The 27,764-nt window shown below is 42.2% G+C and overlaps 1 protein-coding gene across 9 annotated transcripts in view; it reads left to right on the forward strand.

Annotated features, from left to right (window-relative positions):
* The window catches only part of ST6GALNAC3 (ST6 N-acetylgalactosaminide alpha-2,6-sialyltransferase 3), a 312,581-nt gene that overhangs the window by 191,053 nt on the left and 93,764 nt on the right, over positions 1 to 27,764 (forward strand). For 8 of the 9 annotated variants that reach the window (XM_065555450.1, XM_042859064.2, XM_005302401.5 and 5 more), the window contains one exon: positions 14,700 to 15,109. In XM_065555450.1, coding sequence (XP_065411522.1) covers positions 14,700 to 15,109 — 410 coding nt within the window. Of the gene's footprint in view, positions 1 to 7,214; positions 7,235 to 14,699; positions 15,110 to 27,764 lie in introns of those variants that run through there. The other variant, XM_065555447.1, reaches the window with a different exon arrangement.

Here is a 27,764-nt window from a genome sequence, read left to right on the forward strand (position 1 = left end):
CATATGTAAGAAGGAGAAATGGTCAGCTATCCATGAGCAGCAGCCAGATGCTTTGCCCTTTTCAAATGTACTCTGAATGAGAATGAAACCATACTTCTTGTTTTGCCCATTAGATAGCATTATCTCCATGGAATGCCAATTCATATCTCCGTGTGCTATGTGTGGTTCTCACATATGGGATTTTAATAACCTTCATGCTGTGCTATGAATTCATAAGCAGGGTTGATAGAGGAAAAAGCACCACAGGACTTTGTTTTTCAAAACAGCAATAATGAAAAAATAGGGTCTGCAGCATTTCTGTAAGGATCTTGTGACAGAATTAGCAATGTGTCTGCTACTAAAGTGCAATTGTTACTAGGGCAGGGGATAAGTACAGTATTTAGTTGCTAGATATCTTTTCAGAATCAATTTTTCTCATCCCACATTTAGCAGCATCCATCACTTTCTACTGTGTTATAGTTGCAGATTTGCTGCTCTGATTGCATAGGCTGTCCCCCTATTTTTCCAGAATTTCATATATGTTATATTCTGATTTCTTATTACACATCCCTGGAGATATGACTTTACATTCTCCCCAGCTAATGAGCTACAGTTTATGCTAAATGACCCCTGGCTTGTTGCAGTGCTTTGGGTTTTAAGTTAGAAAAGAATTCATCATGCTGGAATAGTTCTTTTCAAATTGCTTTTTATCTCATCTACCATAAATTCAATGTCCGTTGACTTGACGTGTGCAACCAGAAATACATCAGCCAACACTGGTGCAGCCACAGCAGTTACCAAAATGGCATGTAATAGCAGCACAGCCATGCCCTCCTTCCCCGAGCACTAAATGGGTTGCTTTCAGTGCTGGAGGCCCTGGGATCAATCACCAATGTGTTGGCTGAGATGGTGGCCATCATATAAACACTTCATTTTCACACTGCAGTCAGTATGAACCAGCCTCAGAAACAAAGAACACAAGAATGAGTCCCATCCAGATTTCCCATATGACCCTATGCTACACTGACTGCATGGAGCACACTTTGGGGCAGGTACTGAATCCCAGCTGTAGAACCCAGCATTGTGACTGCACAGAACAGTGTTTCGACTAACGATATGATTTATTTAATGTAGGCCCTTTGCAAGATTGGAAGTCTGATGTACAGTCTAAACAAGCAACTTTCAAAATGTTTAGGACAGGCACGAACTATTTGCCTGTCTGGCAAGGTTTCAGACATTTGAAGTAGAGATTCATTTGCTTCATGGACTCCCCTGGAATATTTTTCATGTCCACCGGGGGCCCTCAATATTTTTCTTTGATACCAAATTTTATCATCCACTAGTGTGCTTTTTGTTTAACAGACTTTCCTCTCTATTGCTCTCATCTGTGTGTGATTGTGGCAGGCAGAGAAAGTAAAAAGGAGCAACACAAGGAGAAAGAGACACTTTAGGTTTCATTAACTATTCAACTCTCATTCAGTCACAATTTTAAAATGTACTTTTAAAAGTATCAAAGCTAGTTAAATGACTTGGAAATATATGGAAGATGATAAAGGGGTGTTATATTTTAGCACTTCTAATCAGTAATGTATGAAATTAAACATTATATTAGTCAGGTTAGTGATTGTTGGAGCGAGTTAAGGTTGTTTGAGTTATCGTGACTTCATATTTTCCAATATTTTGTTGGTTTTTAAATTTTTGTCATCACTTAACATTTCCAAACTTTCAATGTTTGTTTCTTCAGCGTTCCTTTATTTTTTGTGGTTTTGTTTTTAGTTTTGTTAACCCCTTTAGGAAATTGTTGTCTTCGTGACTTTTACTTTGGTGTACTATTTTTTTTATTTTGGTCTTGGGTAATATGTTTGTATATTTATTTTGATTTATATCTTTATGAAAATATGCCTCTCCCAGACTCAAGCAGTGTGTGTGTGTGTTTGTGCACATACTCACTTTCACAGTGGCAGCTGGATCCCAGAAATGTTGCTGGTGGGGCTAAAGATATCAAGATCCCTTTCTCCACACACACTCTTCATATTTACAAAGTGGAAAAACTAGGGCACTGTATTCATGGGTATTACAGGGAAGCATTTTACTGGGGGATAAGGAATACTTTGGGGAAGTGGAAATAAAAAGGGACACCCTCTCCCTCCCCCCTTTCAAATAAAAAACAGTGACACTTTGCAGTAAAGGGCAGGGTGGAAGAAAACCGTTTTCTCTCTGTAACCTCTTTACTGTACTTTCCTAGTTGCAACATCTCCATCTCCAATCTTCTGTTCTCTCCTGTGTGTGGGCCTCCTACACATAGCTACGGACACAAAGGCCATTAATTGACTCAATCCCTATGCACTGAACTCTGCCTAACCCATCCATTTCCTGGCTCAGAATCTTCTTAACCGCTTCTGCTCCTCCAGCTCCACCTTCCATCTCCTCTTGATCACGCATGCGTGCACACATTCCGTTCCCAGTTCATAGATTCATCGGTTTTAAGGCCAGAAGGGATGATTAGAGCATCTAGTATGACCTCCTGGATGTCACAGCCCATTCCATGTGACCCTGTTACCTCTGTATTTGAGTAAAGCATATCTTCCAGAATGACATCCAGTCTTGATATGAAGACATCAAGAGATGGAGAATCCACGACTTCTCTTGGTAGTTTGTTCCAATGGTTAATCGCCCTCACTGTTTACAAAAAATTGTACTGTATTTCTAATTTAAATGTGTCTGGCTTCGGCTTCCAGCCATTGGCTCTTGTTATGCTTTTCTCCTCTAGAGTAAAGAGCCATTTGGTAGTCAATATTTCCTCCCCAGCTGAGCACCCCTACTCTTCCTACCTAACCTCTCCATTTCTCAGAACCACAGTCTTCAGCTCTAAGCCTCTTCAACCTGAGACACCCCTCCGCCCCCCGACCCAGAACACCTTCTCCACACTCCCCCGCACAACATGCTGTTGCAGCACACTTCCTTCTTCTACCTACCACCCATCATCAAGTCCCTTCACCACCACCAGGATCAGGAATTTCCCTTTCCCCTGTGTCAGACCCCACTGCCTGTCTCAGCCCATTCCCTCACCCCCAGCACACACTTAGAGTCAGAGTTAAAGGCCAGAAGGGTCCACTCAATCATCTCGTCTTACCTACTGTGTATATCAGGCCACTAACACCACGTGGCACCTGCACATTAAACCTAACAATCAAAATTAGAGCAAAGTATTACAGCCCACAGGAGACTAGACTATTATGTGCCACTGGACGATAATAGGCAGTACTGTGGTGCACCAGTGCCTGAGGCCCCTGCCATGGCAGGGAAATGATTATGTGGGCTATACCCAGATAATCCTGCCAAGTGACCTGCACCCATGCACTGCAGAGCAAGGAGATAGCCTCCCAAAGTCACTGCCAGCCTGACCTAGGGGGAAATTTCTTCCCAATCCCACGTATGGTGATCAGTTAGACCCTGAGCATGCAGGCAAGAACCAGCCAGTCAAATGCCTGAGAGAGTATTCTTGGAGCCACCTCAGAACCCTGACCCTCCATCTGGTGTCCTGTCTCCAGCCAGGGCCATGCCTCAGATGAGGGAGATGACAACAACCATCAAAAAACAAAAAAAAACAAAAAAAAACCCCCAAACCTCTAACACTATGCAGCCTTGTTGGGTCTGAAGAAGCATGAGGGAAAACGGTAAGGAGCATGTGCAGAGAGCCCTATTCACTGAATTAGCCCCACTGAAATGTCACTGCTTGCCCTGTGCCTCCTTCCTCTGCTACCTGCGGTTTGGGCACTCCATCTTCAGACCCACCAGTTGTCCCCTGAAGGCAGCAGTTAGTATTTCACCCTACAGTACAGCAACCACCTTATGCTGTTGTGGGATTACTGGTGGGACTTAGTCCCTTTAGCCCATAATGACCCCCCCCCACACACAAACACCTTTGAATGTAGGTGTTTGTGTGTGTGTATCACCCAAACACAGACACACACCTAATATGCACAATTTGCTTTCTACCACATCTATGACTTTGTGGGGGAGTATGAATCATAGACCACAAACTCAGAAGCCTCCACATTTGATTTGAGCACTAATTAATGTAAATATTTTCTTACAAGGAAACTGTTATTTTAACATACATCTTGCCTTTAAAAAACATTTAGGTGCTTTTAGAGATTTTACATTTTTTTTTAAATAATCAGCCAGGAAAGGAAAGAATGGAAAACCTTGGGCACTGACAAAGCTACAGAAACAAAATATTCCACGGCATTATTTTCATGGAAATTAAGGGTCTGTTCTTCCAATTTCCATGCTATTCAAGCTCCCATTGATTTCAGCTGGAATTTTGCCTGGATACAGTCTGAAATCTGTATGGGTATTCTTTTGGTTCATTATTTGATAACTAATCTGTGGCCATACAGGACTTTGTGATTGGACTTCACCAAGGCAGAAGGACAGGACTCACTTCTTCTTGCTCCAAAAGGACAGGTCTCCACCACTCAAAGCTGTTAGAAGTACAGAACCTATAGCACAAATGTGTACTATGTCCAGATTCTGTCCATTTAAAAAAAGCGCTCTCTCTCTCGTCATGCTATTGTTATGAGAGAGAGCTTGATAACCTGCCCCTGGAAGCAAAGAAGAGTCCAGACCTCATTCAAGCAAATGGATGTTTAAAAACAAATACACACAAAGGAGGAGGCTGACACATGGAACCATCTAGCCAAATCAACCTGGTGGCCACCCTCAGAGAAGTAAGGAGCTAACAGTCTCCTAGGTTTCAAATACAGCTGGGACAAAATTTTCTATGTACAGTCAGCAGAGATGAAGGGGTCCATCTGTGGCACTCATTGCAGAATCGGGGCCTTCCTTTGGGAAAACTTTGGCTGGGTCAAGTAGTGGTGAATAAGGCTCTCTGGGGTGCCATACTCAATTCAGAGATGGAGGGAGAGCACACAATGAAGTATATAGCACTGATTAAAATGTGGCTAATTGACATATGCACTGAATCAGCATTGTAATAGGAACCATAATCAAATAAACTACAGCAATGCCTGTGCACAGTAAATCATTCAGTTAAAACATCCCTTTAGTTTCAAGGTTTTTAAAAATGCAGCTAACCTCCAGTAGTTCCCATTAATAACTTAAAAGGCTTTAAAAGGCATCTTTCTAATTATCTGAGCAAAAAAACCAAATCTGTCTTAAAGTTTTCCTATAGCTCCCAAACCATAGTGTTTAAGTGCTTGTGTCTCATATTGAAACTTAAAGCTGAGTTTGTTGCTTTCTGTAACTAAAAATAGTTTTTAATGCTTCAAGTTCAAAACTTTAAAAAATAATGATTTGGACCTTAGATTTGTAAAAGGAGAATTCTTACGGCTGACTCAGCCACAACATAGGACAGCAAATATTCCTGGTATAGTATTGAGGGTAAGAGAAAAGTATATGGCCAGCAGCAAACATGCATTTCCTTATTAGATAAAGTGTCCAGCAATTAAAACTCTGGACTCAGAAAGCTTGTTAAGGTTTATTTTGTCAAATGAAAAATGGTATTGGTTTAACAACTGTTGTAATAAGCCTTATTGTTATTCTTAGCATAGATTTTTTTAATTTCAGAAAAATGGATAATTAGCATTTTAGCTTATCACTTTCTCTCCATGCATACAAATAATTTGATAGATGGACCACCAAGAGTGACTAAATTAAATAATGGATCTAGACAGCATGGTACTGAAATAAATTGGAGATGAGGCTTCTAGCCTGTTAGCTGGATTTCCACTTTTTGAAAATAATGGGAATACAATCTAGTTCTTTCGTGAGTTTTTGTTGCTCAGTCTAATATCACTTTCTCAGATCAAGGCACAAATAAATTGACCAGAAATAAAGTGAAAACTTCATTTTAGAAATCATATAATTTGCTGGTGGAAAATGTTCAGACCTATTCAGATGGGAGACATAACAGCCAGTCACCCTCCTGCATCTGTAATTTGGCCAACTAAATTCCTAGATAATGGCCCATTATTAATGACAAGTGCTGCTAATAGGAAGTTATTAGAGGAAAGCGAAATCAGAACAGATCTTCTGCATATATTATATATTTTAGTGCTATCTGTGGGCATTTACTATAAATACAAATTAAACCAGTGGCTGCAAAATAATCTCCCCCACTCTCCGCCAGTATTTTAAATATGGGTCAATGTCTTTCTGAGACATAATCAAATAAAATTTCTGGGTTGCCCCCTTCCCCCCCCCCCCGATAATTGACTCCGTTCCAGAGTGACAGTGAATTCTTTGTGCAGATATTTATTGCTAGCAGGCTGGTCTTCAGAGGAATCAAAGAGCCATTATGGAGAGTCATCTTGGCCTTGGTTGTCTTCAAAAACCTCATTCTGTAGTACACTCTGTATGGGAGGATTATGTGCTGTGTGTTACTTTAAATTGTACTGGGCTACAATGCGAGATATCAGATGTGAGAAATTATTTTTGGTCCTCTGGTATTGTGATTCATTCACAATCCAGTCCATGCACTAACAGTATGTTCCTTCACACTGCGTATCCTTGAGCTGTAACTGACATTTTACCTCCTGGTGTTTTGTACTGTTTTTCTAGCAAATATCCCTGCATAAAGAGGAAAGAAATGTTCGTATCTGCCTGATTAGTAAAACATATTTAATTTTATCACTAGTATCTCATGAAAAAATCAAAGAGAGACAATGCGAAGGATAACTTTATAAGACAACTTAAATTGTGGCATTAATTGAAAGGAGGCTCCAACCTGTTTCATCAGTACCATGTATTCTTTGGACAGTATTGTTGCAAATGTAAGGGGACTATTATCCCCTTACTAACATTCAGTGGCGGTGTTTTGGTGGCTAGCTCCCAGCACTAAAAGGGGAAGGGTCAATGGGAAATCAGGAGCCTGAGACTGACAGTCCCCAGGGGCAATGGGGAGAGGCCAACGCTCCAGGTCAGCCTGATTGACAGGGCGGGCAGGCTACTCAAGGAGTCAGGAGGCTCCCGTCCTCAGTGTGAGCTGGAATTGCCTTGGTCAGACAGAGTGGGGCCGAGCTAAGGAGAGAGCAGGGGCCCGAGTTAAGCTGCTGGGAGCAGAGCTGCCGCCCCAAAGCCAGAGCACAGCCCAGAGAGAGCAGAGCTGCCCTGGGAGCAGAGCTGCAGCAACCAGAGCCAGAGAGGCCAGAGAACCAGCTCAGGGAGCTGGAGGCAGAGCAGCAGCAGCAGCCGTACTGAGGCAGAGTGGAGCAGTCTGGAGCCGAGTATGGTGAGCAGCTGGGGAGAGTGAGGGGGACCCTGGGCAGTGGGCCCAGCACAGGGAGATGCCTCAGCCAAGAGGCTCTGCAGGCCAGACTTGGAGGGAGATCGTAACCCTGACAGGGCAGGGGTGACGCTGGGAAGAAGGGTCCTGCCACCTAGAGCCTGAGAGTGTGTGGCCACCTCCAGAACAAGTGTCCGACCCACAGCGTCTCTGCAGCACAGCCAGGGCCTGAGAAGGAGCCTGGGACCTACAAGAAACAGACTGTGAACTGCCCTGACATTCCAGAGACACTGTTTGTGATGTTCCCTGCCACACAGCAGAGTGATGTGTTTCCTTCAACCTTTCCCATTTTTCCTTATTCCTTTTGCTTTAAATCGTATGTAAGGTCAGGAAAGCATCCGGTGCAGAGAGAGTACCCCGGAGTGGGGACACCCTAGCCCCTGACCTAGGTGACCACAGCAAGGTTGGGGGTCGAGCCCCCCCAGGAATCCTGGGCCCAGCCTTGTTGGGGTTACGAGGACTCTGCCAGACAGGAGAGTGCAAGGGGAGTCCTCGAGGGCAGGGAGGCCTCTGGGTAAAGGAAGTGGGAGCAAGGACTCAGATCCTTCTGCTAGCCCATTTCATCAGGGTAGTGCAGAAGCCAGGAAAGTTCCCCACAATAGTGGGACTATTTTCCCGCTTACACAAACACTGTAGAAAGCTGCAAAAGAGCTTTAAGCACATTTTGGACAGAGGCCATTGCATGTTGAAAACTGATTATTTTATGTTTAGAGTTAATGCAATTTGTTGTAAGAACTTCTTACTTAAATTGTGTAGTATTGTTACCTTTACTCAGCACAGGACACAACCAATCCTGCAATGCTAATGAGAGCAAGTAAGCAACATGGTGAGTGTTAACATGAATGGGTTATTGGCTTCAGCATGCAGCAAGCAAGCATTTGGCTAGAACAATTTCTGGCTCTTGAACTATTACAACCCTATGATATTCCAAAGGCGGTATATTTGCAAATGAGTGATAGATGGAGTTGGACAAGCATTCTGGTTATTTACAGCCATTAGCTAGAACATTTGAATGACATTACACATGTTCTAGAAAAGTAATTTCTTGGGTTTTGCTGGATGAAAAGTTCAGCTTTCTATGCAATAGTTATTTTAATGTTGTCACTTACTAAGTCTCTCTGGTTTTTGTTGGGCCTTTTACCTTTTCCTGGCTTCACACCACTTTTTCTGACTTTCCTATAGAACATTTATTTCTTTGCCTGTTTCATTTTCAGTGTCTGCTTCCTCTGTTTCCCCCTTTCCCTTACGTTCCATCTCTTCATATCCCTTTGTCTTTCTAGCCCTACATTGTATTGTATATTCTACATTTTCCTTTATATATTTTCTCCCAGCTCTCACCTAAAAGTCAGTCTCTCTCTCTCTTATACCCTGTTTCCATCAGTCACCCACCAACACACTTATCTATAGTCATGCCAACACTGCCTTGCCGTCAGATATAGGGCTAGAAAGGTTTATCAGCTACCTAACAACCAGGGGACCAAGCTAAGAAGATGATCCCACTGACCAGGGAAAAACCCGGTTACTAGTTTCAGTGCCTACCCCAGCTGCTGCTCAGAGCTTTCTCAAGCTCTAACAGAGTAAAATTTACCTGACTCTTATCAGTTTCAAAGCTGCCCATGCTGTTCCCAACAGCAGTGGCAGACACTGATGACATTCCTGTCCGCTGCTGTTAGGAAAGCTGCAAGCAGCCACAGAGGGACTGGAGCAGTCTGTCTGCAGACTCAGAAAGATGCTGCTGCATCTGTTTACACTGTGGTTTGCATTTGGAAGGTTTTCTTCGCAATCACAAGGGTAAAAATGGTAATTTTTTTTTAAACAAAAGGCTTATATTCTGAAGAAGATAATGGCATTCATGGGGAAAGTATCAAATGTGTTCCGAGCCCTCAGGCTGCCTGCCCTGTTGCAATGGCAGCGTAGCTGTAATAAAGGCATGCTACCAGGTTTGCCCACCAAACACAGCAACAATCCATAAAATACCAGTGCCCTCTTCTAGCCAAAGTAAAGGGGACGATGTGGCCCTTTTAGGGTAAGTCTACACTGCAATTAAAAACCTGCCAGCTGACTCAGGCTTGGGCTCATGGGCTTTTTAATTGTGGTGTGGACATTCAGGCTTGGGCTGGAGCCCGGGCTCTAGGACCCTGCAAGGTGGGAGGGTCCCAGATCTCGGGCTGCAGCCCGAGCCCGAACATCTATACTGCAGTTAAACAGCCCCTTAGCCCGAGCCCCACAAGCCCGAGTCAGCTGACACGGGCCAGATGCAGGTGTCTAATTGCACTGTAGACATACCCTTAAAGAACTTTTATCCATGAATAATAGTCCTGTGGCAGCTAAATCCATGTCTGGAACAAGAACCCGGTGATCCTTCTTTATTCAGCCCTTTGTTGAAAGACTTCCCATTCGGAAACTATCGTACTCTGGTCTCCAACTCATAGAATTCAAATAAAAACTTCCTCTCGTACATGGAGTAACTAGGCACATACAATTGACAGAGACACACATCTAAATAAAATACCCTAGTCACTTGTGTCTCAGGAAGATCATTATAAAGAAGGGAGCATTATGTTCCATATCATTTAGAAACTGAGACACATGTTGACACATGGCTTATTTTGAAATAATGTCCAAATGTTAAAATGTTTATGAATTTTAATATTACATTTTATGAAGACTCAGACATTTGCTGCAGTGCAATGCCGAGCTAGGAGCCAAACCAACTGCTGGAGTTTAAAAAAAAAAAAAAAAAAAAAAGGCAGGAGGAAAAGGGGAACAACCACAGTGTAATCAGATCTGGGGCTGCTTATTATTATTTGATGTTAGCTATAGATTATTATTTTGATATGGTGCTCCTGAGAGCTGCATCAAATTGAAAATTTTGGTTTGTGAACACGCAAGCAAATTGAGCATTGACTCTCTTTCCTTCCTTCAAATGTGCTAAGTATTCTCTAGGAGAACCCTGGAAATTCTTTGCTCCCAGTTAGAAGTCTGCAGAAAGTGATTCAGTGTAGATTAAAAACAGCTTGGTTAATCATTACTGAAATATGGGAAAAATTAAAATACATTTTTTGCTTGTAAAGCAGAGAAAAGCAATAAAAACAATGCCAGACGGGTAATGCCTCTTTTGTACCTTTCATTTGAAAGACCTCAAAAGCACATCAAGATGAATAAAGGCAAAATCTATTCCCTATTGGCATCATTATACATGTTGTATCCTCTAACACTAAAACTCTAAAGACATCCATGAAGAGTAGAGGAATAAATGGCACTGAAATGAGGAATGCATCTCTGGAGCTTTGTTCAACCGGCTTTGTTAGAATTCACTCAAATTGGATGATTAGAAGAAAAGATCTCATTTGTTTCAGCATTAGGGGAGTAAATTAATATGTGGTGAATTGCTAATAATTGTCCCTTTATATTTTACATGTGTATTGTCTCCAAATTACAAAATTACTTTCTCATTATTAAAATAACAATGGAAAAAAATAAATCTGCATTTCCTTAACATCATTAGTAATTGAATCAGGAGGCTGACAGAGTAAAGCACAGAGGAGAGGTAGAGTGGTGCACTGTGGTACACTCAGAGTCAGGGATGGTTTTGCATCTCTTGGGCCAAATTCAGCTTCATGCCAGTGGGAACTACATCTGCTTACCTCCAGGGCTACATTTGGTCCCACCCGTGAGTAAATTTGGCTGCATCTGGTCAGCTGTAGTTAAGATTGCTCATGACCTTTTTTCTAATTCTCCTTGTTTCATTATTTAATGACTTGACCTTTGATTCTGTGGAGCCACTTCAGTACTAAGTACAAAGATTTAATAACTAGAACTGGCTGATAAGTGACCTTTATTACACAGACATTTCTCTTTGCTAGAGAAACAACACTGTTTTGCAAGTTTTAATTCACAGTTTTAATTATCTTTTCTATTGTCTGTAAGCTTGCACAGAAAATTGAAAGGTCAAACATTTCATTTTCCTTACTGATTAAAATGTAAGTGCTCCACAACTGTTACAATGTATCATTCAAAAAAGATGGGACAATTTGTCAGAATCATGCCCAGCTAACATTGCTGAGGAGTTTTATATAGTTCTGGGCAACAGCACAATGAATCATTTTTACAGAGGCAAAGCAAATTATTGAAGATAATAGCTCAGAGAGAGAGACAGAGTTTAGGGGCTATAGAAGTATCTAAAGAGAGAGGGAGAGAAGAAAAGGTGAATGGTTGTCTATGGTCACTTGTTTTCTTTAAGTAATATAATATCTAGATATTATGTAAATGTATTTAGGGTTTGTGAAAGTTGCCAGATTATACCTTTGATTTAAGTCCTTTAACTAAAGAATATATACAGTATCGGTGCAGGCTTCCGCACACTGTCCTGCCAATGTGCCTCAGCCCTGACATGGGATCACCAGCTCTAAAGGTGAAGAGGGCATTTTGTTCTCCATGGAGTTCAATTCTTGGCTTCTATGCTAAGGTTGCCGACAAACTAGTGTTTAATCATGATGGGATGTAGACACCTATACATAGTCATCAATGGGGTAGGTTTTTGTAATTCTCTCATCTCCATCTCCCCCCACCCTCTCGTCCCATATTCATGCACCTGTTACTAGAAATCCTGTCCCTGCTTCTTTCTTCTCTTTGTGCATATGACACCCTGGAGTTTTGCCATTGAGTTTAATGGAAAGAGGATCAGTCTCATATAGCACTTGGAGGGTTAGTAATACACAGGAATGGTAATATAGCATATTGAACAGGAAAAAGAGTTATAGAGCAAGAATTGTTGAAACCATCATTCTAAAAGGTAGCGATTATAAATCAGGACAACAGGCTACTGGGCTACTTCCACAGAGGGCTACAGTATACAGTAAGTGAAAACTGATGCATATTCTGTAGTTAGACCGCAGAGGGTCTGATTCAAAGCTATTGAAGTTGATGGAAAGATGCCCATTGATTAACTTTGGATCAGGTCCACATGGAGTGTTGAGTTAAGTCTTCATTGGCTTTCCGTGGAACGGATTGCTTTTAGAAAAGGTGCAAATTAGAACAGCTAAGGCAATTCCATCTTTTAAAAATATTTGTTCTGAGAAAGGCTAAAGAGACTGAGCCTCTTCCTGTGAAAGAGAGCAGATTGTAAGCTAACCTAATATATCATTCAGAATTATGAAAGGATTTGATAAAATGGAACAAGATAAATGGATCACAACAAAAAGGTTAGAAAACTGAGGGACACCATTGCAAGTGTAAGTGTATGGCGTTTATTGAGGCAGAACAGTTTTACTCAGTGAATAGAAAACATGGAATAAATTTCCAAGTGAGACCATCAAATCAAAGAATTTAAATGAGTCTGAGAGAGCTATACATTTTAATGAAGAAGGAAGGACACAGCGAGAAAGCAATAGCATGAGGCTGAGACAGCTTTAAACGGGACTAGATTCTTGAACCAAGTGATCTTTTCCTGTCCAGCAATTCCTTGTTCGTTAGTTGTTAGTTTGAACTTTCATCCTAAAAAATATAAATTAATCTACTGAGACTGCAACAGTCATTTCATGGTGGTATGTGGGTTATGCTTATAGATTTCTTTAGTTCATCCATCCATGTACTCTCAGTATTTTAGGGACGATTTCTGTAACTAAGTGGTAAACAGAAAGGTGGTTGTGTTCAGCTGCATCTCCTGGGATTTCATTCATGCTGCCAGAGAGCTATTCAGGACAGCTCCCAAAGACTACCAAACATACAGCATTCTCTAAAGAAAATATTGTTGATACTTTTGTGTGCGGTCAAGCATCCTTCACTCCTGGTGAAATGAGGAAAAGACATTTTAAAAAACAGCTAGAGCACACCAATCACTCCAGCACAAGCCTTTACATCTGTGCTTAACGTTCCTTCAGGGGCCTGGTGGGTAGAACCTTTGTTCAGTTACGTATTTGTTACAAATAGGAGGCACTGTTATTGTTATCATTTGGCCCTCTCCTAACCTGTTTGTCAGCTTCTGACCTCACAGTTTTCACAGCTATGGCATTACAGTTTGTTGTCACAGAACAGATTGTGATGTCTTAGTTGGTTTCTTTCCAAGTCTGCAATTGTCAAATGTGGCTGGGACATGGATTCACATCACTGAAGTAAAGGGCTCCCACTCGGCTGCTAGCCATCCTTTAGAGGGGCAGGTAGCACGCCATAAGGCTGATGGCTCAACACTCACTGGTGTAAGAAGGCAAATGGAGGCATTTACTGCCGGCAGAGTGGAAAAGAAGAGATCAGGTCGCTGATCAAAGGTAAAGTTGGAGAGGATGCATTACCTGGGCTATTGGATGGATTAGGGACCAACATCAGCCCAGGTCCACTAAGCATATGTAGACCTGGCCGATTCTTCTAGGACTGGTCTGCTTTCAGGTGGATTTAGGATTCTAGATTCACACGGCACACACTTGAAGTGCTTTTCGTCTTCTAGCTGTTTATAAAGACTTAGGGCTCAATTTTACTCTTCTTGGGCATCGGGGGGTTGTCTCACATGCGTCAGGCAAACAGTATGTGAAACAGGCTAATTCCCCCAATACCCATGTGCAGTAGGAACCTATTGCTATTCCCATTTCATGCAGAGAAGCAGCTCAGAGAATGTGCTCAGGTCCACAAAGAGAGTCTGTCAGAGCCAGCATTAGAAGGACTCAGGTGTTCTTGGTTTGGGATCTGAAGCTGCACTATTGAATTCAATGGAAATTTTGCTATTGACTTCAATAGGCATAGATCAAGCCTCTAGCTCACAGGTCCCCAGTCCATTTGTGTCTCATTGGCTCTTCCATGGGACATAAGTGTCCTCTGAAGAGAACCTGTATACATATAATAATGTGCTTCAGACATAAGGAGCTGTTTTATAACAGTACAGGCACGTTTTCCCATATGTTCATAGGCTCAAGCTGCAGAAGAATGCCTGCTGGAGAGCCACTTCAGAGCTGACTTTTATCACAGATTAAATATCCATTCATCCAGACCTATAGATGAAATATGCAATCCATGCACAGCTACATTTCCTTCATTCTTTTTTCTGTTTTTAAATCTACGACTGACAACAATCTCTTACAAGGGAACAAAACATCCATCTAACTATTATTTACATGTTTCTTATTTCAAATTCTTTTAATTGAAAGGAAAAAATATATAGTGGAAGAAAAATTATTACTTTCCAGTTGACTTTGAAATTAGGAGAGCAGAAGCAGAAGATTAGCGTGTGCTGATTTGTTTAGTAGAAAAGGATCTCATTCAGGGCTTCGGAGCAATAGACTTTACCGCCCTCTCCTCTACACAGGATTGATGTGCTTTGAGAGAATCTTGCTCCCAGTTTGTTGACTATTTACTTCTTTTAACTAAATTTTCAATTTCAATGTGTAATGACCTGTCATCTGTTTTGTTCTCTCTCTTTCAGCCTCTCCAGCTAGACTGTGACATCTGTGCCATTATTTCGAACTCGGGTCAGATGGCTGGTCAGAAAGTGGGAATTGAAATTGATCAGTCCTCCTGTATATGGAGAATGAACAATGCTCCTACCAAGGGTTATGAGGTGGATGTTGGGAAGAAGACGACCATACGAGTGGTCTCACACACCAGTGTTCCCCTATTGCTCAAGAATCCCGATTACTTTTTCAAGGAAACCAATAGCACGGTATATGTCATCTGGGGGCCTTTTCGAAACATGAGGAAAGATGGCAATGGCATTGTGTACAACATGCTGAAGAAAGCTGTTGACAGCTACCCTGATGCCAAAATCTATGTGACAACAGAAAAGCGCATGAATTACTGTGATGGGGTATTTAAGGAGGAGACCGGAAAAGATCGGTAAGTCCTGCCTGTGAAAAGTTACTCTGACGTTAATGACAAAAGATAGGCAAGAAAAGGCCATCTTGCATGCCAGCTATTCAGTGAGCCCCCAGATATGTTTTTAATGGATTCTTATATGTTTTTGACTGTTACGAGTGCTTGATGAGGCAGCAGACAGGCCCCATTTATCCCACCTACGCTACCTTCTGTTCTTTCCATTTTTGTTGGCCTGGATCCCAAAAAATATTGGATATCTTCCTAAATCCTTTTCAGAGCTGTGTGTTGTTTTCAGCTCAATTTAATATTGATTAAATTGACATGTTATTTAAAGAGGGGAGGCCTGCACAACATCATTCCTATACATACAACCTCAGGACAAAGGGGGGGAAGAGGTCTTATATTTACCTCTCTTGTCATGATACCCTGTAGCTTTACCTCAAATCCAAATAATTCTGTTTCAGTTAAAATAGATTATCAGGCATATCACCAAATGGCTAGTGTTTCTAGTAAAAGTATACCAAAGTTATATACCCCTGGCTTGTGGAGAACCATGTGTGTGGTTATGCTGCTCCAAGAGGGTGCTATATGCATGATGGAAGGTCAGTGTATTCCCCCTGTACCAGGGTCGGCTCCAGGGTTTTGGCCGCCCCAAGCAGCCAAAACCAAAAAAAAAAAAAAAAAAAAAAAGCCGCGATCGCGATCTGTGGCGACAATTCGGCGGGAGGTCCTTTGCTCCCAGGCGGAGTGAGGGACCGTCCGCCAAATTGCCGCCGAATACCTGGACGTGCTGCCCCTCTCCGGAGCAGCCGCCCCAAGCACCTGCTTGAGAAGCTGGTGCCTGGAGCCGGCCCTGCCCTGTACAGTACAGAGTGAGCTCTACAGAGGCCATCTGTACAGCAGCATGTGGGGTTGGGGCTAGAGGATCTGCCATGATCTATCCCCATCCCATCCATGGAAGAATGTGCTGGGAGAAAGGCTTCTTTAGTCCTTCACCCTGCACTCTCCCCCACCCCCCAACCACACACACATTAGCAATCAAGTAACATTCCTATGTCACCACAACAATTGTTTCCTGTTATTACTTTTCCAAGTAAAACTATTAAATGTATCATTAGCTTCATTTAATGTGATTTGCCTGGGGGAAAACAAGGAAAGCAAGCATCATGTCACCAGCTGGGACTCCTTGTACCCCAAGACAACACTCCACAAACCACTGGTGGTCTGTGGCCCACATTTGGGAACTACTGACAGGGCCGGCTCCAGGGTTTTGGCTGCCCCAAGCAGCCCAAAAAAAAAAAAAAGCCGCGATCGTGATATGCGGCGGCAATTCGGCGGGAGGTCCTTTGCTCCGCGTGGGAGTGAGGGACCGTCCGCTGAATAGCTGGACGTGCCGCCCCTCTCCGGAGTGACCGCCCCAAGCACCTGCTCGCCAGGCTGGTGCCTGGAGCCGGCCCTGACTACTGACATGTATCATCAGTTAAATCCTCAATACGTGTTTTGTTGTGCTGCTTCATTCAGGGATCTGGGTATGATAATGAAGTCTACTTGGGATCTATCCTGCTTATTGAAGCAGCAGAGAGCAACAGAGCTCCCTGGTTGAGAAAAAATGGCTTCATTTATCATGCCAGACTATTATGATGTTGACACAGACTCTTTCAGGTACCTCAGCCAAATATTCCTTCAGTTCCTAGGAGAAACATCAGCGCTTGCTTCCAATATTAGTTTGAACAGTGCTCTGTTTTTATCATGTTCCAAACAAGAAAATTGGAGGGAAACCAAGTTCTGCTCAACTTTAAAAATATACAGTGTGAGTTGTAACTGGATTTATTTTGGGTTTAATCCTAAAATACTGCCCTTACGTATGGTGTATATTCCCAGTGCATAGTAAGATTACAAGAGATTTCTAGTTTGTCAAGCTTTTAATGAGCTTTCTGTTTCTACATGTTGATGTAAGGTCTCTTTAGGAAATTAATGGAACTTTAAATATTCTCACCATAATGGTGCTCACATTCTATTTTCAGAGTTATGGAAAGTATCAAACAGGCATATGGTGTATCCACCTATAGGCAAATAAACTCTGCTCCTGCACCACAGAAGTCAGTGGGAGCTTTGTCATTGATTTCAATAGGCATGGGATCAAGCCCATAATTTGTCATTTTACAATTCAATTATTATTGGTCAATGGAAGAAACAGGGCCAGACCCCATTATTGATTAATAGAAAACAACCTTCCTAATTTCAAAATGAAGTGATTTTTGTTCTACAGGGGGAGCATAATATCTGCTTGAAACGGGCTTCCTGTATCTGGGGGTTGTTCTTGACACACACTATTGTGAATTTGGGCAGAGTTTGGTCATTCAAGGGGGTGTGAGAGCTCATTCACTTTGAATAATTGTTGTGCATAAATAATATACATTGGTAGACATTCACAGTTTTGCATTAATGCATTTTAGTGGCACTGTCCTCTGTAGTGCTGTAAATCCAACAGTTTCTCTCAATACTTTACTGCACTTTCCTATATTATGTACATAGAGTCAGATGAAAGGAGAATTTGAAGCACATTTGAAGAAATGCCAGCCAATAACTAAATTTTACATCATTATATTTATTTGAATCCAGGTGGGTAGTTATAAAGGCAGTTATAACTTTCCCTGTACTTTAGAAATGTAAGGGAAAACCTTATAAACTTCACTTAATTGGTAATAATAGAGAAAACTGTAGTCTCCATTAAAGCAACAGAGCCAATTCTGGTCTGATAAAGTGCACTGAGCAGCTCTAAATAGGTTTTAATTAGCTGCCGCCAAAGCTGCACCACCCTCAGGGATGGGTACAATTAATGAAAACTAGCAGCAAATAGATCAATGTTACCAGATGTTATTGCCTTAGGTGAAGGTGATGAGGAGGAAGGGAGTGTCTTTTAAGGATCATTTAGAAAACAGTCTGCACTAAAAGTCACTTTCAGAAAGCAATAATATAATGAATCCTGAGTTTGCTAATATCACCTAAACCAGTATAATGTGAACTCCATTTCTATCTATACGGCAAACAGCTCAGATTAACAACTCAGTGTGGTGCATGTTGTATAGTGCCTTCAGCAAGAAGAGTTCTGCAATCCGTTAGGGGACCAGCAATGCTGCTATAGTGTTCCCGTTCAATTATACATAAAGCCATGGGACCATCAAATGGAGCTGCTGCACAATCAATGATGCACACCAGTGGTGATATTGGTTACTTGTGGTATGAATTTTTTTAAAAGAGAAACCTAAACTAAGCACAGCTTAATCTGGTGGTTTTACTTATGGCTTATACATGTAACAACATAGAAAGCTCCATGATCTCACATAGAAAATGTATTCCAGTGTCCTGAAATTCTCATTAAAAGAAACAAAATAAGAGGACTCTAAAACCTGGCCTGTTTTGTATGCGATTGACTTCCCATACACACCATCTGAACTCTCTATTACACCCATACCCAAACAATTCAGTTCAATGACACTTTATTGGCATGCTTAGCTATGCAAGTGTCCCTAAAAAAGATTCAGTGGTCCATGTTTTCAACCAGGGAGTACAAATAAAACAACTCCCCCCGTTCCTTAGTTTGAAGGGTTATTTTTTTGTTTGCTTGGTTGGTTGGTTTTTTTTTTTTAATATCTTGGACAACTCCTAAAGCAACTAAATGGCTTTTGTGCTTCACTTCCAGAAGTTCTCAGCCTCCTCTGTGCTTGTGCCAGATGGTGCTGCATATTAGGTTGTGAGAAAGCTGTTTTATCATTTGAGGCAGAGAGATGGATCATTCTGCTCACTTACTTCTGAGTCAAGATTCAGAATTTGGGTGCGGTGTTCAACCTGCTATTTTGTGCAGTTACTCGTTAATTATTTATTACCTTGGCAATATATGAGCCTTTTATTTTAACACTGTCATTTAGCTCTCACAAATTATATTCATTTACTGTTCAGATTGACACGGTTAGCTAACTGCAGTCATCGCATCTCACCTCAACTAATATGTGGTTCTCCATGTGTCTGATTAATCTATACAAAGCCTTAGACTAGTGAGGATATCACTGAAATTAAGCAATAAAAGTACATCATGTTGCTGCCACTTATATTGTTTACTTCATAGGACAGTCTCACCAAAGTAATTAAGCTAGTAGTGGGCAAATATCAGTGCTTTAAACAATTTCCATGGATGTTGGCTTGAATCAAATACTGAATTGCTTGGAGCATGTTTGTGCCCCTTTTGTACAGTAACTTCTCACTTAAAGTCATCCTGGTTAACGTTGTTTCGTTGCTATGTTGCTGATCTATTAGAGGACATGTTCGTTTAAAGTTGCGCAATGCTCCCTTATAACGTCGTTTGGCAGCCACCTGCTTTGTCCACTGCTTGCAGGAAGAGCAGCTAGTGGCAGCTTGGAACCCGGGTGGACCGGCAGCCCCCCATCAGCTCCCCGCCTCCCTAAGTTCCCTGTGCGGCAGCAGCCCAGACGGCTATCAAATTGCCGGCAGTTTAACTGTCCTTCCCGCCACCTCCATGTGCTGCTCCTGCCCTCTGCCTTGGAGCTGCTCCTGCTTGCTGTGCGGTGGGGGGAGAGAGGGCAGCTAATATCAGGGTGTCCCCCTCCCCCCAGTTCCTGTACCTCACTTACTCAGCTCCATGTGGGGGGGGGAACGATATGACAGGGCTCAGGACGGAGGGAGCTTTCTGGGAACAGCTGCTGTCTGAACTTGCTGATTAAATAACAAGGCAGTGTACTTAGAGTGGGGTCAGCCTACTTAAAGGGGCAATGCGCATCTCTCTGCAGGGTGTGTGTCTCTGTCTCTGTCTGCCATGCTGTGTCCCCTCCCTCCATTCGTGCTGCCTTGTAGAGTGTGTGGCTACATTAACAACCATGGGTTAACCCTTGAGGGCTCAGCCGATTGCTAGTTCATCATTTAGCACTAAGGCATCCCCTGAGAAATATCCCACCCTCTGACTTTAGCATCTCAACCAAGCTTCACAATCATTATCTCTGTGTACAGTATTAAATTGTTTGTTTAAAACTTATGCTGTGAGTGTATGTATGTGTATATAATATAGTCTTTTGTCTGAAAATTTTTTCCCTGGAACCTAACCCCACCTATTTACATTAATTCTTATGGGGAAATTGGATTTGCTTAACATCGTTTCACTTAAAGTCACATTTTTCAGGAACATAACTACAATGTTAAGCAAGGAGTTACTATATTTGCTTTCCACAGATACACTAAGTTACTGGCAGGAAAACTTGTGGAAATAGCAAATGTTAGGCCAGAGTTACAGAATATTTAGAAAGCCATTCTTGTACAGGAAGTTGTGAATATTGGTACTGGAAACCTGGTTCTAAGAGCTGGAGTCTGCGACTCAGGGAGTACAAACAATAATTCGTGACCTATGTGTATGAAGTAATACTCTAGATGGATTTAAAAAGTTATCTTTGTGTTCTGTGTGCATCTCTTCATAACGAAAACTGTAAGGAAGGTGAAAAACTAAGCTACCTCCTTCTGTTTTGAATGTAAGGGGATTGTTTTAAGAGAATGTTATTTTTTTACAGAACCAGGTAGATGTATTATTAGACAATGGAAGATGCCTACATAGCTAAATAGAAAATATATAAATATTTGAGTAAGCATTTTTTTTGGAGGGGAGGGGGAGTTTTTGTGGCTTTTGTTCAAGTATATTCATATCCTCCATACCTAGGCCCTGAGCCTGTAGCATTAAAGCCAATGGGAACTTTGCCACTGACTTCAGTGAACATAGAATCAAGCCTGTAACCATGTACCTTACTACAGTGCCAGTGTTCCAGGTACATGTCTCTGGGCCTGTACTGAACCACTCCTTGGCACCTCCATCCTTTTGTTTTATAAAGGAATTTCTTAAAAAAAAATTAATGGCTTCGTTCATCTTAATTCATACAGTGACTAACAGTTTCATTGTCAGTTAAGGCTCCTTTATTACCTGAAAAAAGCAAGGTTATAAAGCATGAAAGCTTAATGAAATAAATGGGTTGTTCATTCTAAAACACTTAAATCTCAACCCATATCACTGGTTGAGGTCAATCACAGGCCTGGTAACAACTGTTTAGTAGGAGTTTTATGCTCTCTGTATTTACTCCACCATGAACTGATAAGGCGCCATTTGTTTCTGAATATGCTAGATTTATTCCCTGTAGCCCATTAATAGCTGCATTTATGTTTCTTTATGAAGATTTTCCTAATTAAGATGAACATTTTTCTCTATTAGGCAAATGGAACTCAATTGAAGGAGCTCATTTTTTCTTAACATGCCAGTAAATCAGTAAATACTACATAAAGCAATAGCAATTGCATTAAGAAACACAGCAATCACTGCATATACCAATTATGTAGTAAAGCAAAATTTTGTAACAAACACTTGATCTATATTAACTAATATTTGTGTGATAAAACTGTGGTAGGGAATGGATTTGTGTGTGTGTGTGTGTGAGGGAACTTACTGATTTTGTAATTATTGTTGACTCTAGCCTTAAAATTATTTATTGTTACCTGATGATGTAAGCCAAGCATTATATCATAAGTGGACACTTGATCTTCCTCTGTGCATTTTCCCCTTTCCTTTGAATTTATCTGTTGATTTGTGAAGAACAAAATACCACTTAATCTACTTTTCTGGTTGCTCTCTTGGTTTTGGCAAGCCAGGTGTTAAATCCTTATTGCAGTATGGTCCATTCTCTTATTTACATATGCCTTCCTCCCACAGCACCCAAATTTTCTATCACTGATACCATAAATTCAGCTCTACTGGTCATAGCAACATTGGGAGTCCTAGCATGGAGAAAGTGCTGCCTGCAGTTTTGCCTACTCTGAGAAAGGTTAGACAACATAGTGGTAAATATGCCAGCAGCCCTAGTAGTTGTGTGTACTCTAGCTCTCCCACCATTGCTACTACTGGTGGAGCTACCTGATAGTAGTAATTGTAGGAAATTTGGGAGGAAAAAGATTAGTATAGGCACAGTTTATATGGAATTTTTGATATAATTTGTTGACACTTTGCTGGACTGACTCCCATAATACAGTATTTCATGACTTTGCAGCTCACCATGGCTAAAATGATTCTCCTTTTTAAGGTGCCTAAATTAGAGCCATAGGAGTTGTGTTTTTTAAAAAAAAAGGATAAATTCAGATCTTTCTGAAGAATATAACTTTGTTGCCGAGTGAAATGCAAGTGTCCTAAAACCACAGTCATTGTTGAAAGTCTTCGCTTATCAGCAACTGTCTCCCCATAATACAATAGTTGAGATACACTACTTAGACTAGAAGTTAAATGCAGTATCACAATTACCTTGGTGTGATAACTGTTGGTTATTGTGGGCTTCTTAATGGCAGTCACCTGAAGTGCACTGAGTCATATGTAGCATTTATGCTTCTATAGCAACCACTTCATTCATCTACAGAATTTGTTAAAAGAAAACTCACTGCAGTCGAACAAACTGCTGAGACTCACAAAGGGAATTTTTGTTACAGAAATGCCAGTCAGGCCTTGAAGGCGGCCCATCCTGGGAGCAGGATAAAGCTGACAGAAAAGTGTAGCTCTAGATGGAAAAGGTTGTGTGCGCATCTGACCACTCATTAATCAATCAGGCTCATTCCCCCAACAACCAGTCAGGCTTGTGTGTACAGCATAGAAACTTTCAGGGATGATGTGAATAAGGGCTAAAAATGACCTAACTCCAACATTTTTTTAGGATGTACCTGTTGTACCAAATCTACAGAGGATCCACCTCTCTACCAATTTTTGTGTAGACAGGCAATGGTTGAGAAGAAAGATTGTTCAACAACGAAAGCTAGAACTGCCAAGGAAATAGGTCAGCCAGAGCCCAATTCAGACTTTCTCTTTAAAAATGTCTGAAGAGAAACTAAACAAAACCACACTGAAAAATCAGTGGGCATAAAAACTGTGTGAAACTCCCCAGTTATTGTCCACCTATTTCTGTAGAAAAACGAGAATTTACGCTCCATTTTAGAATGCAGCCCTAACTGTGAAGCTGCTATCAGTATACCTCCGTGATGTATTTCTATTTTAATATAGACAAAAAGATTAGTCTTTCATGGGTTAAATATCTATTCCATACAGAGAATATATGATACAGTTTCAGAACAATAACACTGCTGTGCGCATGTGTTTATACTGTAGATCAGTGGTCTCCAACCTTTTTACACCCAGGATCACTTTTTGAATTTAAGGGCAACCCAGGATCTACCCTGCCCCTTCCCTGAGGCCCCGCCCTTTCCCCAAAGCCCCGCACCACTCACTTCATCTTCCCACCTCTCTGTCACTCACTGTTCCCCACCCTCACTCACTTTCACCGGACTGGGGTAGGGAATTGGGGTGCGGGCTCTGGGCTTGGGCCGAGAGGTTTGCAGTGTGGGAGAGGGCTCTGGGCTGAGCCTGGGGCAGGGGGTAGGGGTGCAGGAGGGAATGCGGGCTCTCGGAGGGAGTTTGGGTGCAGGAGGGGGCACAGTGTTGGGGTGCAGAAGGGGGTACAGGGTGTTGAGTCTGGGAGGGAGCTCATGACTGAGGCTTGGGGTTCAGGGTGCGGGAGGGCTGGTTTGGGGTGCTGGCTCGGGGAGGGGGCTCAAGGCTGGGGCTTGGGGTGCAGGAGGGGGTTCAGGGTGGTGGCTCCGGGAGGGGGCTCAAGGCTGGGGCTTGGGGTGCAGGAGGGGGTTCAGGGTGGCGGCTCCGGGAGGGGGCTCAGGGCTGCGGGTTGAGGTGCGGCCTCCCGCTGGCAGCACTTACCTCCAGCGGCTCCCAGTCGGCAGTGCAGCGTGGCTGCCACTAAGGCTCCCTGCGTACCTCGGCCCCACACCACTCCTGGAAAGCGCCAATGTGCCCATGCGACCCCCGGTGGAGGGGAGCGGGTGGCATGTGGCTCCGCACACTGCCTCTCTCTGCAAGCACCACCCCCGCAGCTCCCATTGGTGTGAATGGGGAGCTGTGGCCAATGGGAGCTGCAGGGGCGGTGCTTGCAGAGAGGGTCAGTGCGTGGAGCCACATGCCACACGGGGCCACGCTGGCCACTTCCGGGAGCAGCGTGGGGGCGGGGCAGGGCAGGCAGGGACCCTGTCTTAGCAGCAGCCCTACTAGCGCAGCCGTAGATCACGATCGACTGGGAGATCCTCCAGGATCGACCAGTCAGTTGCGATTGACCATTGGTGACCACTGCTGTAGATGGTAGAAAGTAACTTTCAGGGATATACAACTACACTTCTCCCCTTGATGTTCTTTTGGGATATAATGCAACTTGAAGTGAGACAAATTTAACTGAATTACAGTATTGTTTCTTCTGGTTAGATAATCAAATTATCTAAGCTTGTAAAGGTGGGCATAATTATGAATAGTGTGCACAAGATGTACCGGGGGGAGGGATAGCTCAGTGGTTTGAGCATTGGCCTGCTAAACCCAGGGTTGTGAGTTCAATCCTTGAGGGGGCCACTTGGGGATCTGGGGCAAAATCAATACTTGGTCCTGTTAGTGAAAGCAGGGGGCTGGACTCGATGACCTTTCAAGGTCCCTTCCAGTTCTAGGAGATGGGATATCTCCATTAATTATTATTATTATGGTGTAGTGTTACTCAGGTATTAGTGCCTTCAGCAGATTTTGGAAGTTGCAACAGTTTGAGAAATATGACTTCTTCTGCAGGGACTTGGTCTGCACTAGCAATTTCTGTTGGTACAACTATGTTGCTCAGGGGTGTGGAAAATCTACACCCCTGAGCAACGCAGTTATACCGACCTAACTCTTTTCCATCAGCGTAGGTAGCGTCTTCACTGAAGTGCTATAGCGACACAGCTGCATCAGTGCAGTTGCATCAGTGTGAGCTGCACCGCTGGAGCCTTTTAAATGTAGACAAGCCACTAGTATGAGTCTTCAGAAATGTCCACAAACTGTTTGTGTGCTGTCTCAGATATTGATCGGTATATAAGGTGGTCTGAGTAACAGTGCATGTGAATGTGACCTATCATGGACTCATCCCAGGCAATTCTTGTTTATAATACCATTCAGTGTGATTCACACTCCGCACTATAGAGAGAACACACAACCCTAACCTTCCTGAACAACCCTACAAAGTGCATTAATATCAAGTAAAAATACAACTGCAATCAAGGAAAATGTTCCTAAATGCCCATGTTTTTTTATTTTTGTAAGGTTACTCTGATTATCCTCCCTGATCCTTGTAAACTCCTTTTTCTTTATTTTTATGTTATGGAAGAGTCATCCTATAAACATCTCCTTTATGCTATTGATACATAGGCTAGAGAGAGAGAGACATGATTTACCAGTCCAATAACCTTCTCTAAATGATTAATTTAAATTAAAAAAAAAAGACCATGATGCTTGATGCAAAACATTTGAAGATAGCTGTAGAAATTACCATGATGCCACATGGTAGAGGATTATCACATCAGGATGAAAATAAGCAGCAAGAGCAGATGAATGACTAAGAAACAAAGAGTTTATCTCTAATTACATAAATCTTCTTAGCTATAAAAAATAAGGAAAGATAAATTTCAAAAATATATGCTAAGTACTCAAGTGTTTCTTCATAAATTGTTTCACAGTTTTCATAAGAACATAAAAATGGCCACTCTGAGTCAGCCTAGTGGTCCATATAGCCCAATACCCTGTCTTCCAACAGTGGCCGGTACCAGACACGTCAGAGAGAATGAACAGAAAGGGGCAATTATTGAGTGATCCATCCCCTGTTATCCAGTCCCAGCGTCTGGCAGTCAGAGGCTTAGGAACACCAGGAGCATGGGATTGTGTCCCTGACCATCTTGGCTAATAGCCATTGATGGACGTATCCTCCATAAACTTATCTAATTTTTTTTTGGAACCCAGTTCTACTTTTGACCTTCACAACATCCCCTGGCAACAGGTTCCACACGCAACGAATTTCCATGAGGTATTGGCTGCAGTTTACATTCACAAGATATTCTGAAGCTCCTGTCTCTTAAAGATATTCCACAGATCTTCCATCTGAGTATTTCCAAGCACTTCACTGACATTAGTTATTTAAACCTCAAAACATCCCTGTGTGTCAAGAAAGTATTTATCCACTTTTTACAGAGAGAAAAACAGGCTTAGAAAGATTAGTCAATTTCCCTGAGAAAAGGGACTCTAGGAAAACAGTGGCTACTGCTGCTTAGAAATTCATGCAAAAAAGGCTTTTTAAATTTTGCATGCGTCACTATGACAACTTCTCAGTCTTCTGCTATTTCACGAACAATCAAAATTTCAGGGGAACAAAATCACCTGAAAAGTACTGGCAAAACAGTTTTCAGGTTACAAAAAAAAATTTGTTCACTTCTAGTATTGTGTTCTATGTAGGTTTCTGTACTGTGTTGATCACTGTAGCTTTTGAGCACCTACCAGGAGTGCATTAAGCAGTGTAACTAAATTGGTCATGTGTGATTTATTCCCTCATCCTCTCCGCAGGGGGAGAATTGTGTGTTCTGGGTTTCTGAGGCAGTTGTTTGGGTTTTGGGGGGTTGGGTTTTTTGGTTTTTGTCCACACACTCTATGAATATATTAGAGACGGCAGGGATGAAAAAGTGTACCTTGCACTTGGAGCAGAAGGTGGTGACGTATGTGATGGTTCTTAGTTCCTGGGGGAGTTCATTCCATAGTCTCAGATGAGCTACTGACAGAGCTTTGTCTCCTGCACACATGAGCTCCACCCTTTTGGTGGATCGTTCCACTGTGCCGGAGGAGCAGAGTTGTTGACCACTGTCTTCCTCTCAGAACTTTAGGCTATATTTTAGGCCTGCTGGGTCCAGACCATTCTGCACCTTGAACATAAGGACTGAGACTGAATTTGATTTAATATTCTATGGGAAGACAGTGAAGAGACTGGAGGACAGGTTTGATGTGTGTACAGTGTCCTGGGCTGGTAAAGAGAGCCACTACAGCTTTCTGTTCTAAGGGCTAATGGCTTCATGCCCAGATATATTGCATTGCTGTAGTCCAGACAAGAGGTGACAAAGGCATGTGTAACTGAGGACACGTCATTGTTCACAGGATGGGACAGAGTGCCCTAGTCAACCAGAGATGATAGAATTATTTGTGAATGCTGTTATTTGAGAGGTGAGGCATTATAGTCGATATGTTAGGTGCACAGAGGTCAGATGACTTGTTGAAAATCAGACAGTTACTTAATGGCAGATTAAGAAATACATCCCCAGGAGTTCTCACTCCTAATCCCCCCCTACTGTGATTACTAGATAACATTCCTGTTAAAGGAATATTTTCAAGAATTAGGAACTTCCACACACACACACACCCCATACTCCTGATGGACAGAATGCAGAGTGTAGGGCTTCTTGTTAATTTTACTAACTGTTAATGTATTGAGTGTAATGAGTGGACAGGACTGGGATTATACATCAAACTATTAGAATGTTAATTTCCCTTGATCCAGACATCCTCAAAGAGGAAGTTTAGATCCAATTCCAAAAGTTAAGACTTGAGTGCATCTTTATTCTCCGTTTTTGAAATTTCATCAATAGACTTGACATATGTTAGACTAAATTCAGAGTGGTATTAGCAGTAGTAGATCAAAAGATCTCAGCTGAGTTGCTCCTTGCTTGCATGTATCAGGACTGAGTTTGGCCAATTGCA

This window comes from Chrysemys picta, chromosome 8 (assembly GCF_011386835.1).
Source record: "Chrysemys picta bellii isolate R12L10 chromosome 8, ASM1138683v2, whole genome shotgun sequence".
NCBI lineage: Eukaryota > Metazoa > Chordata > Testudines > Emydidae > Chrysemys > Chrysemys picta.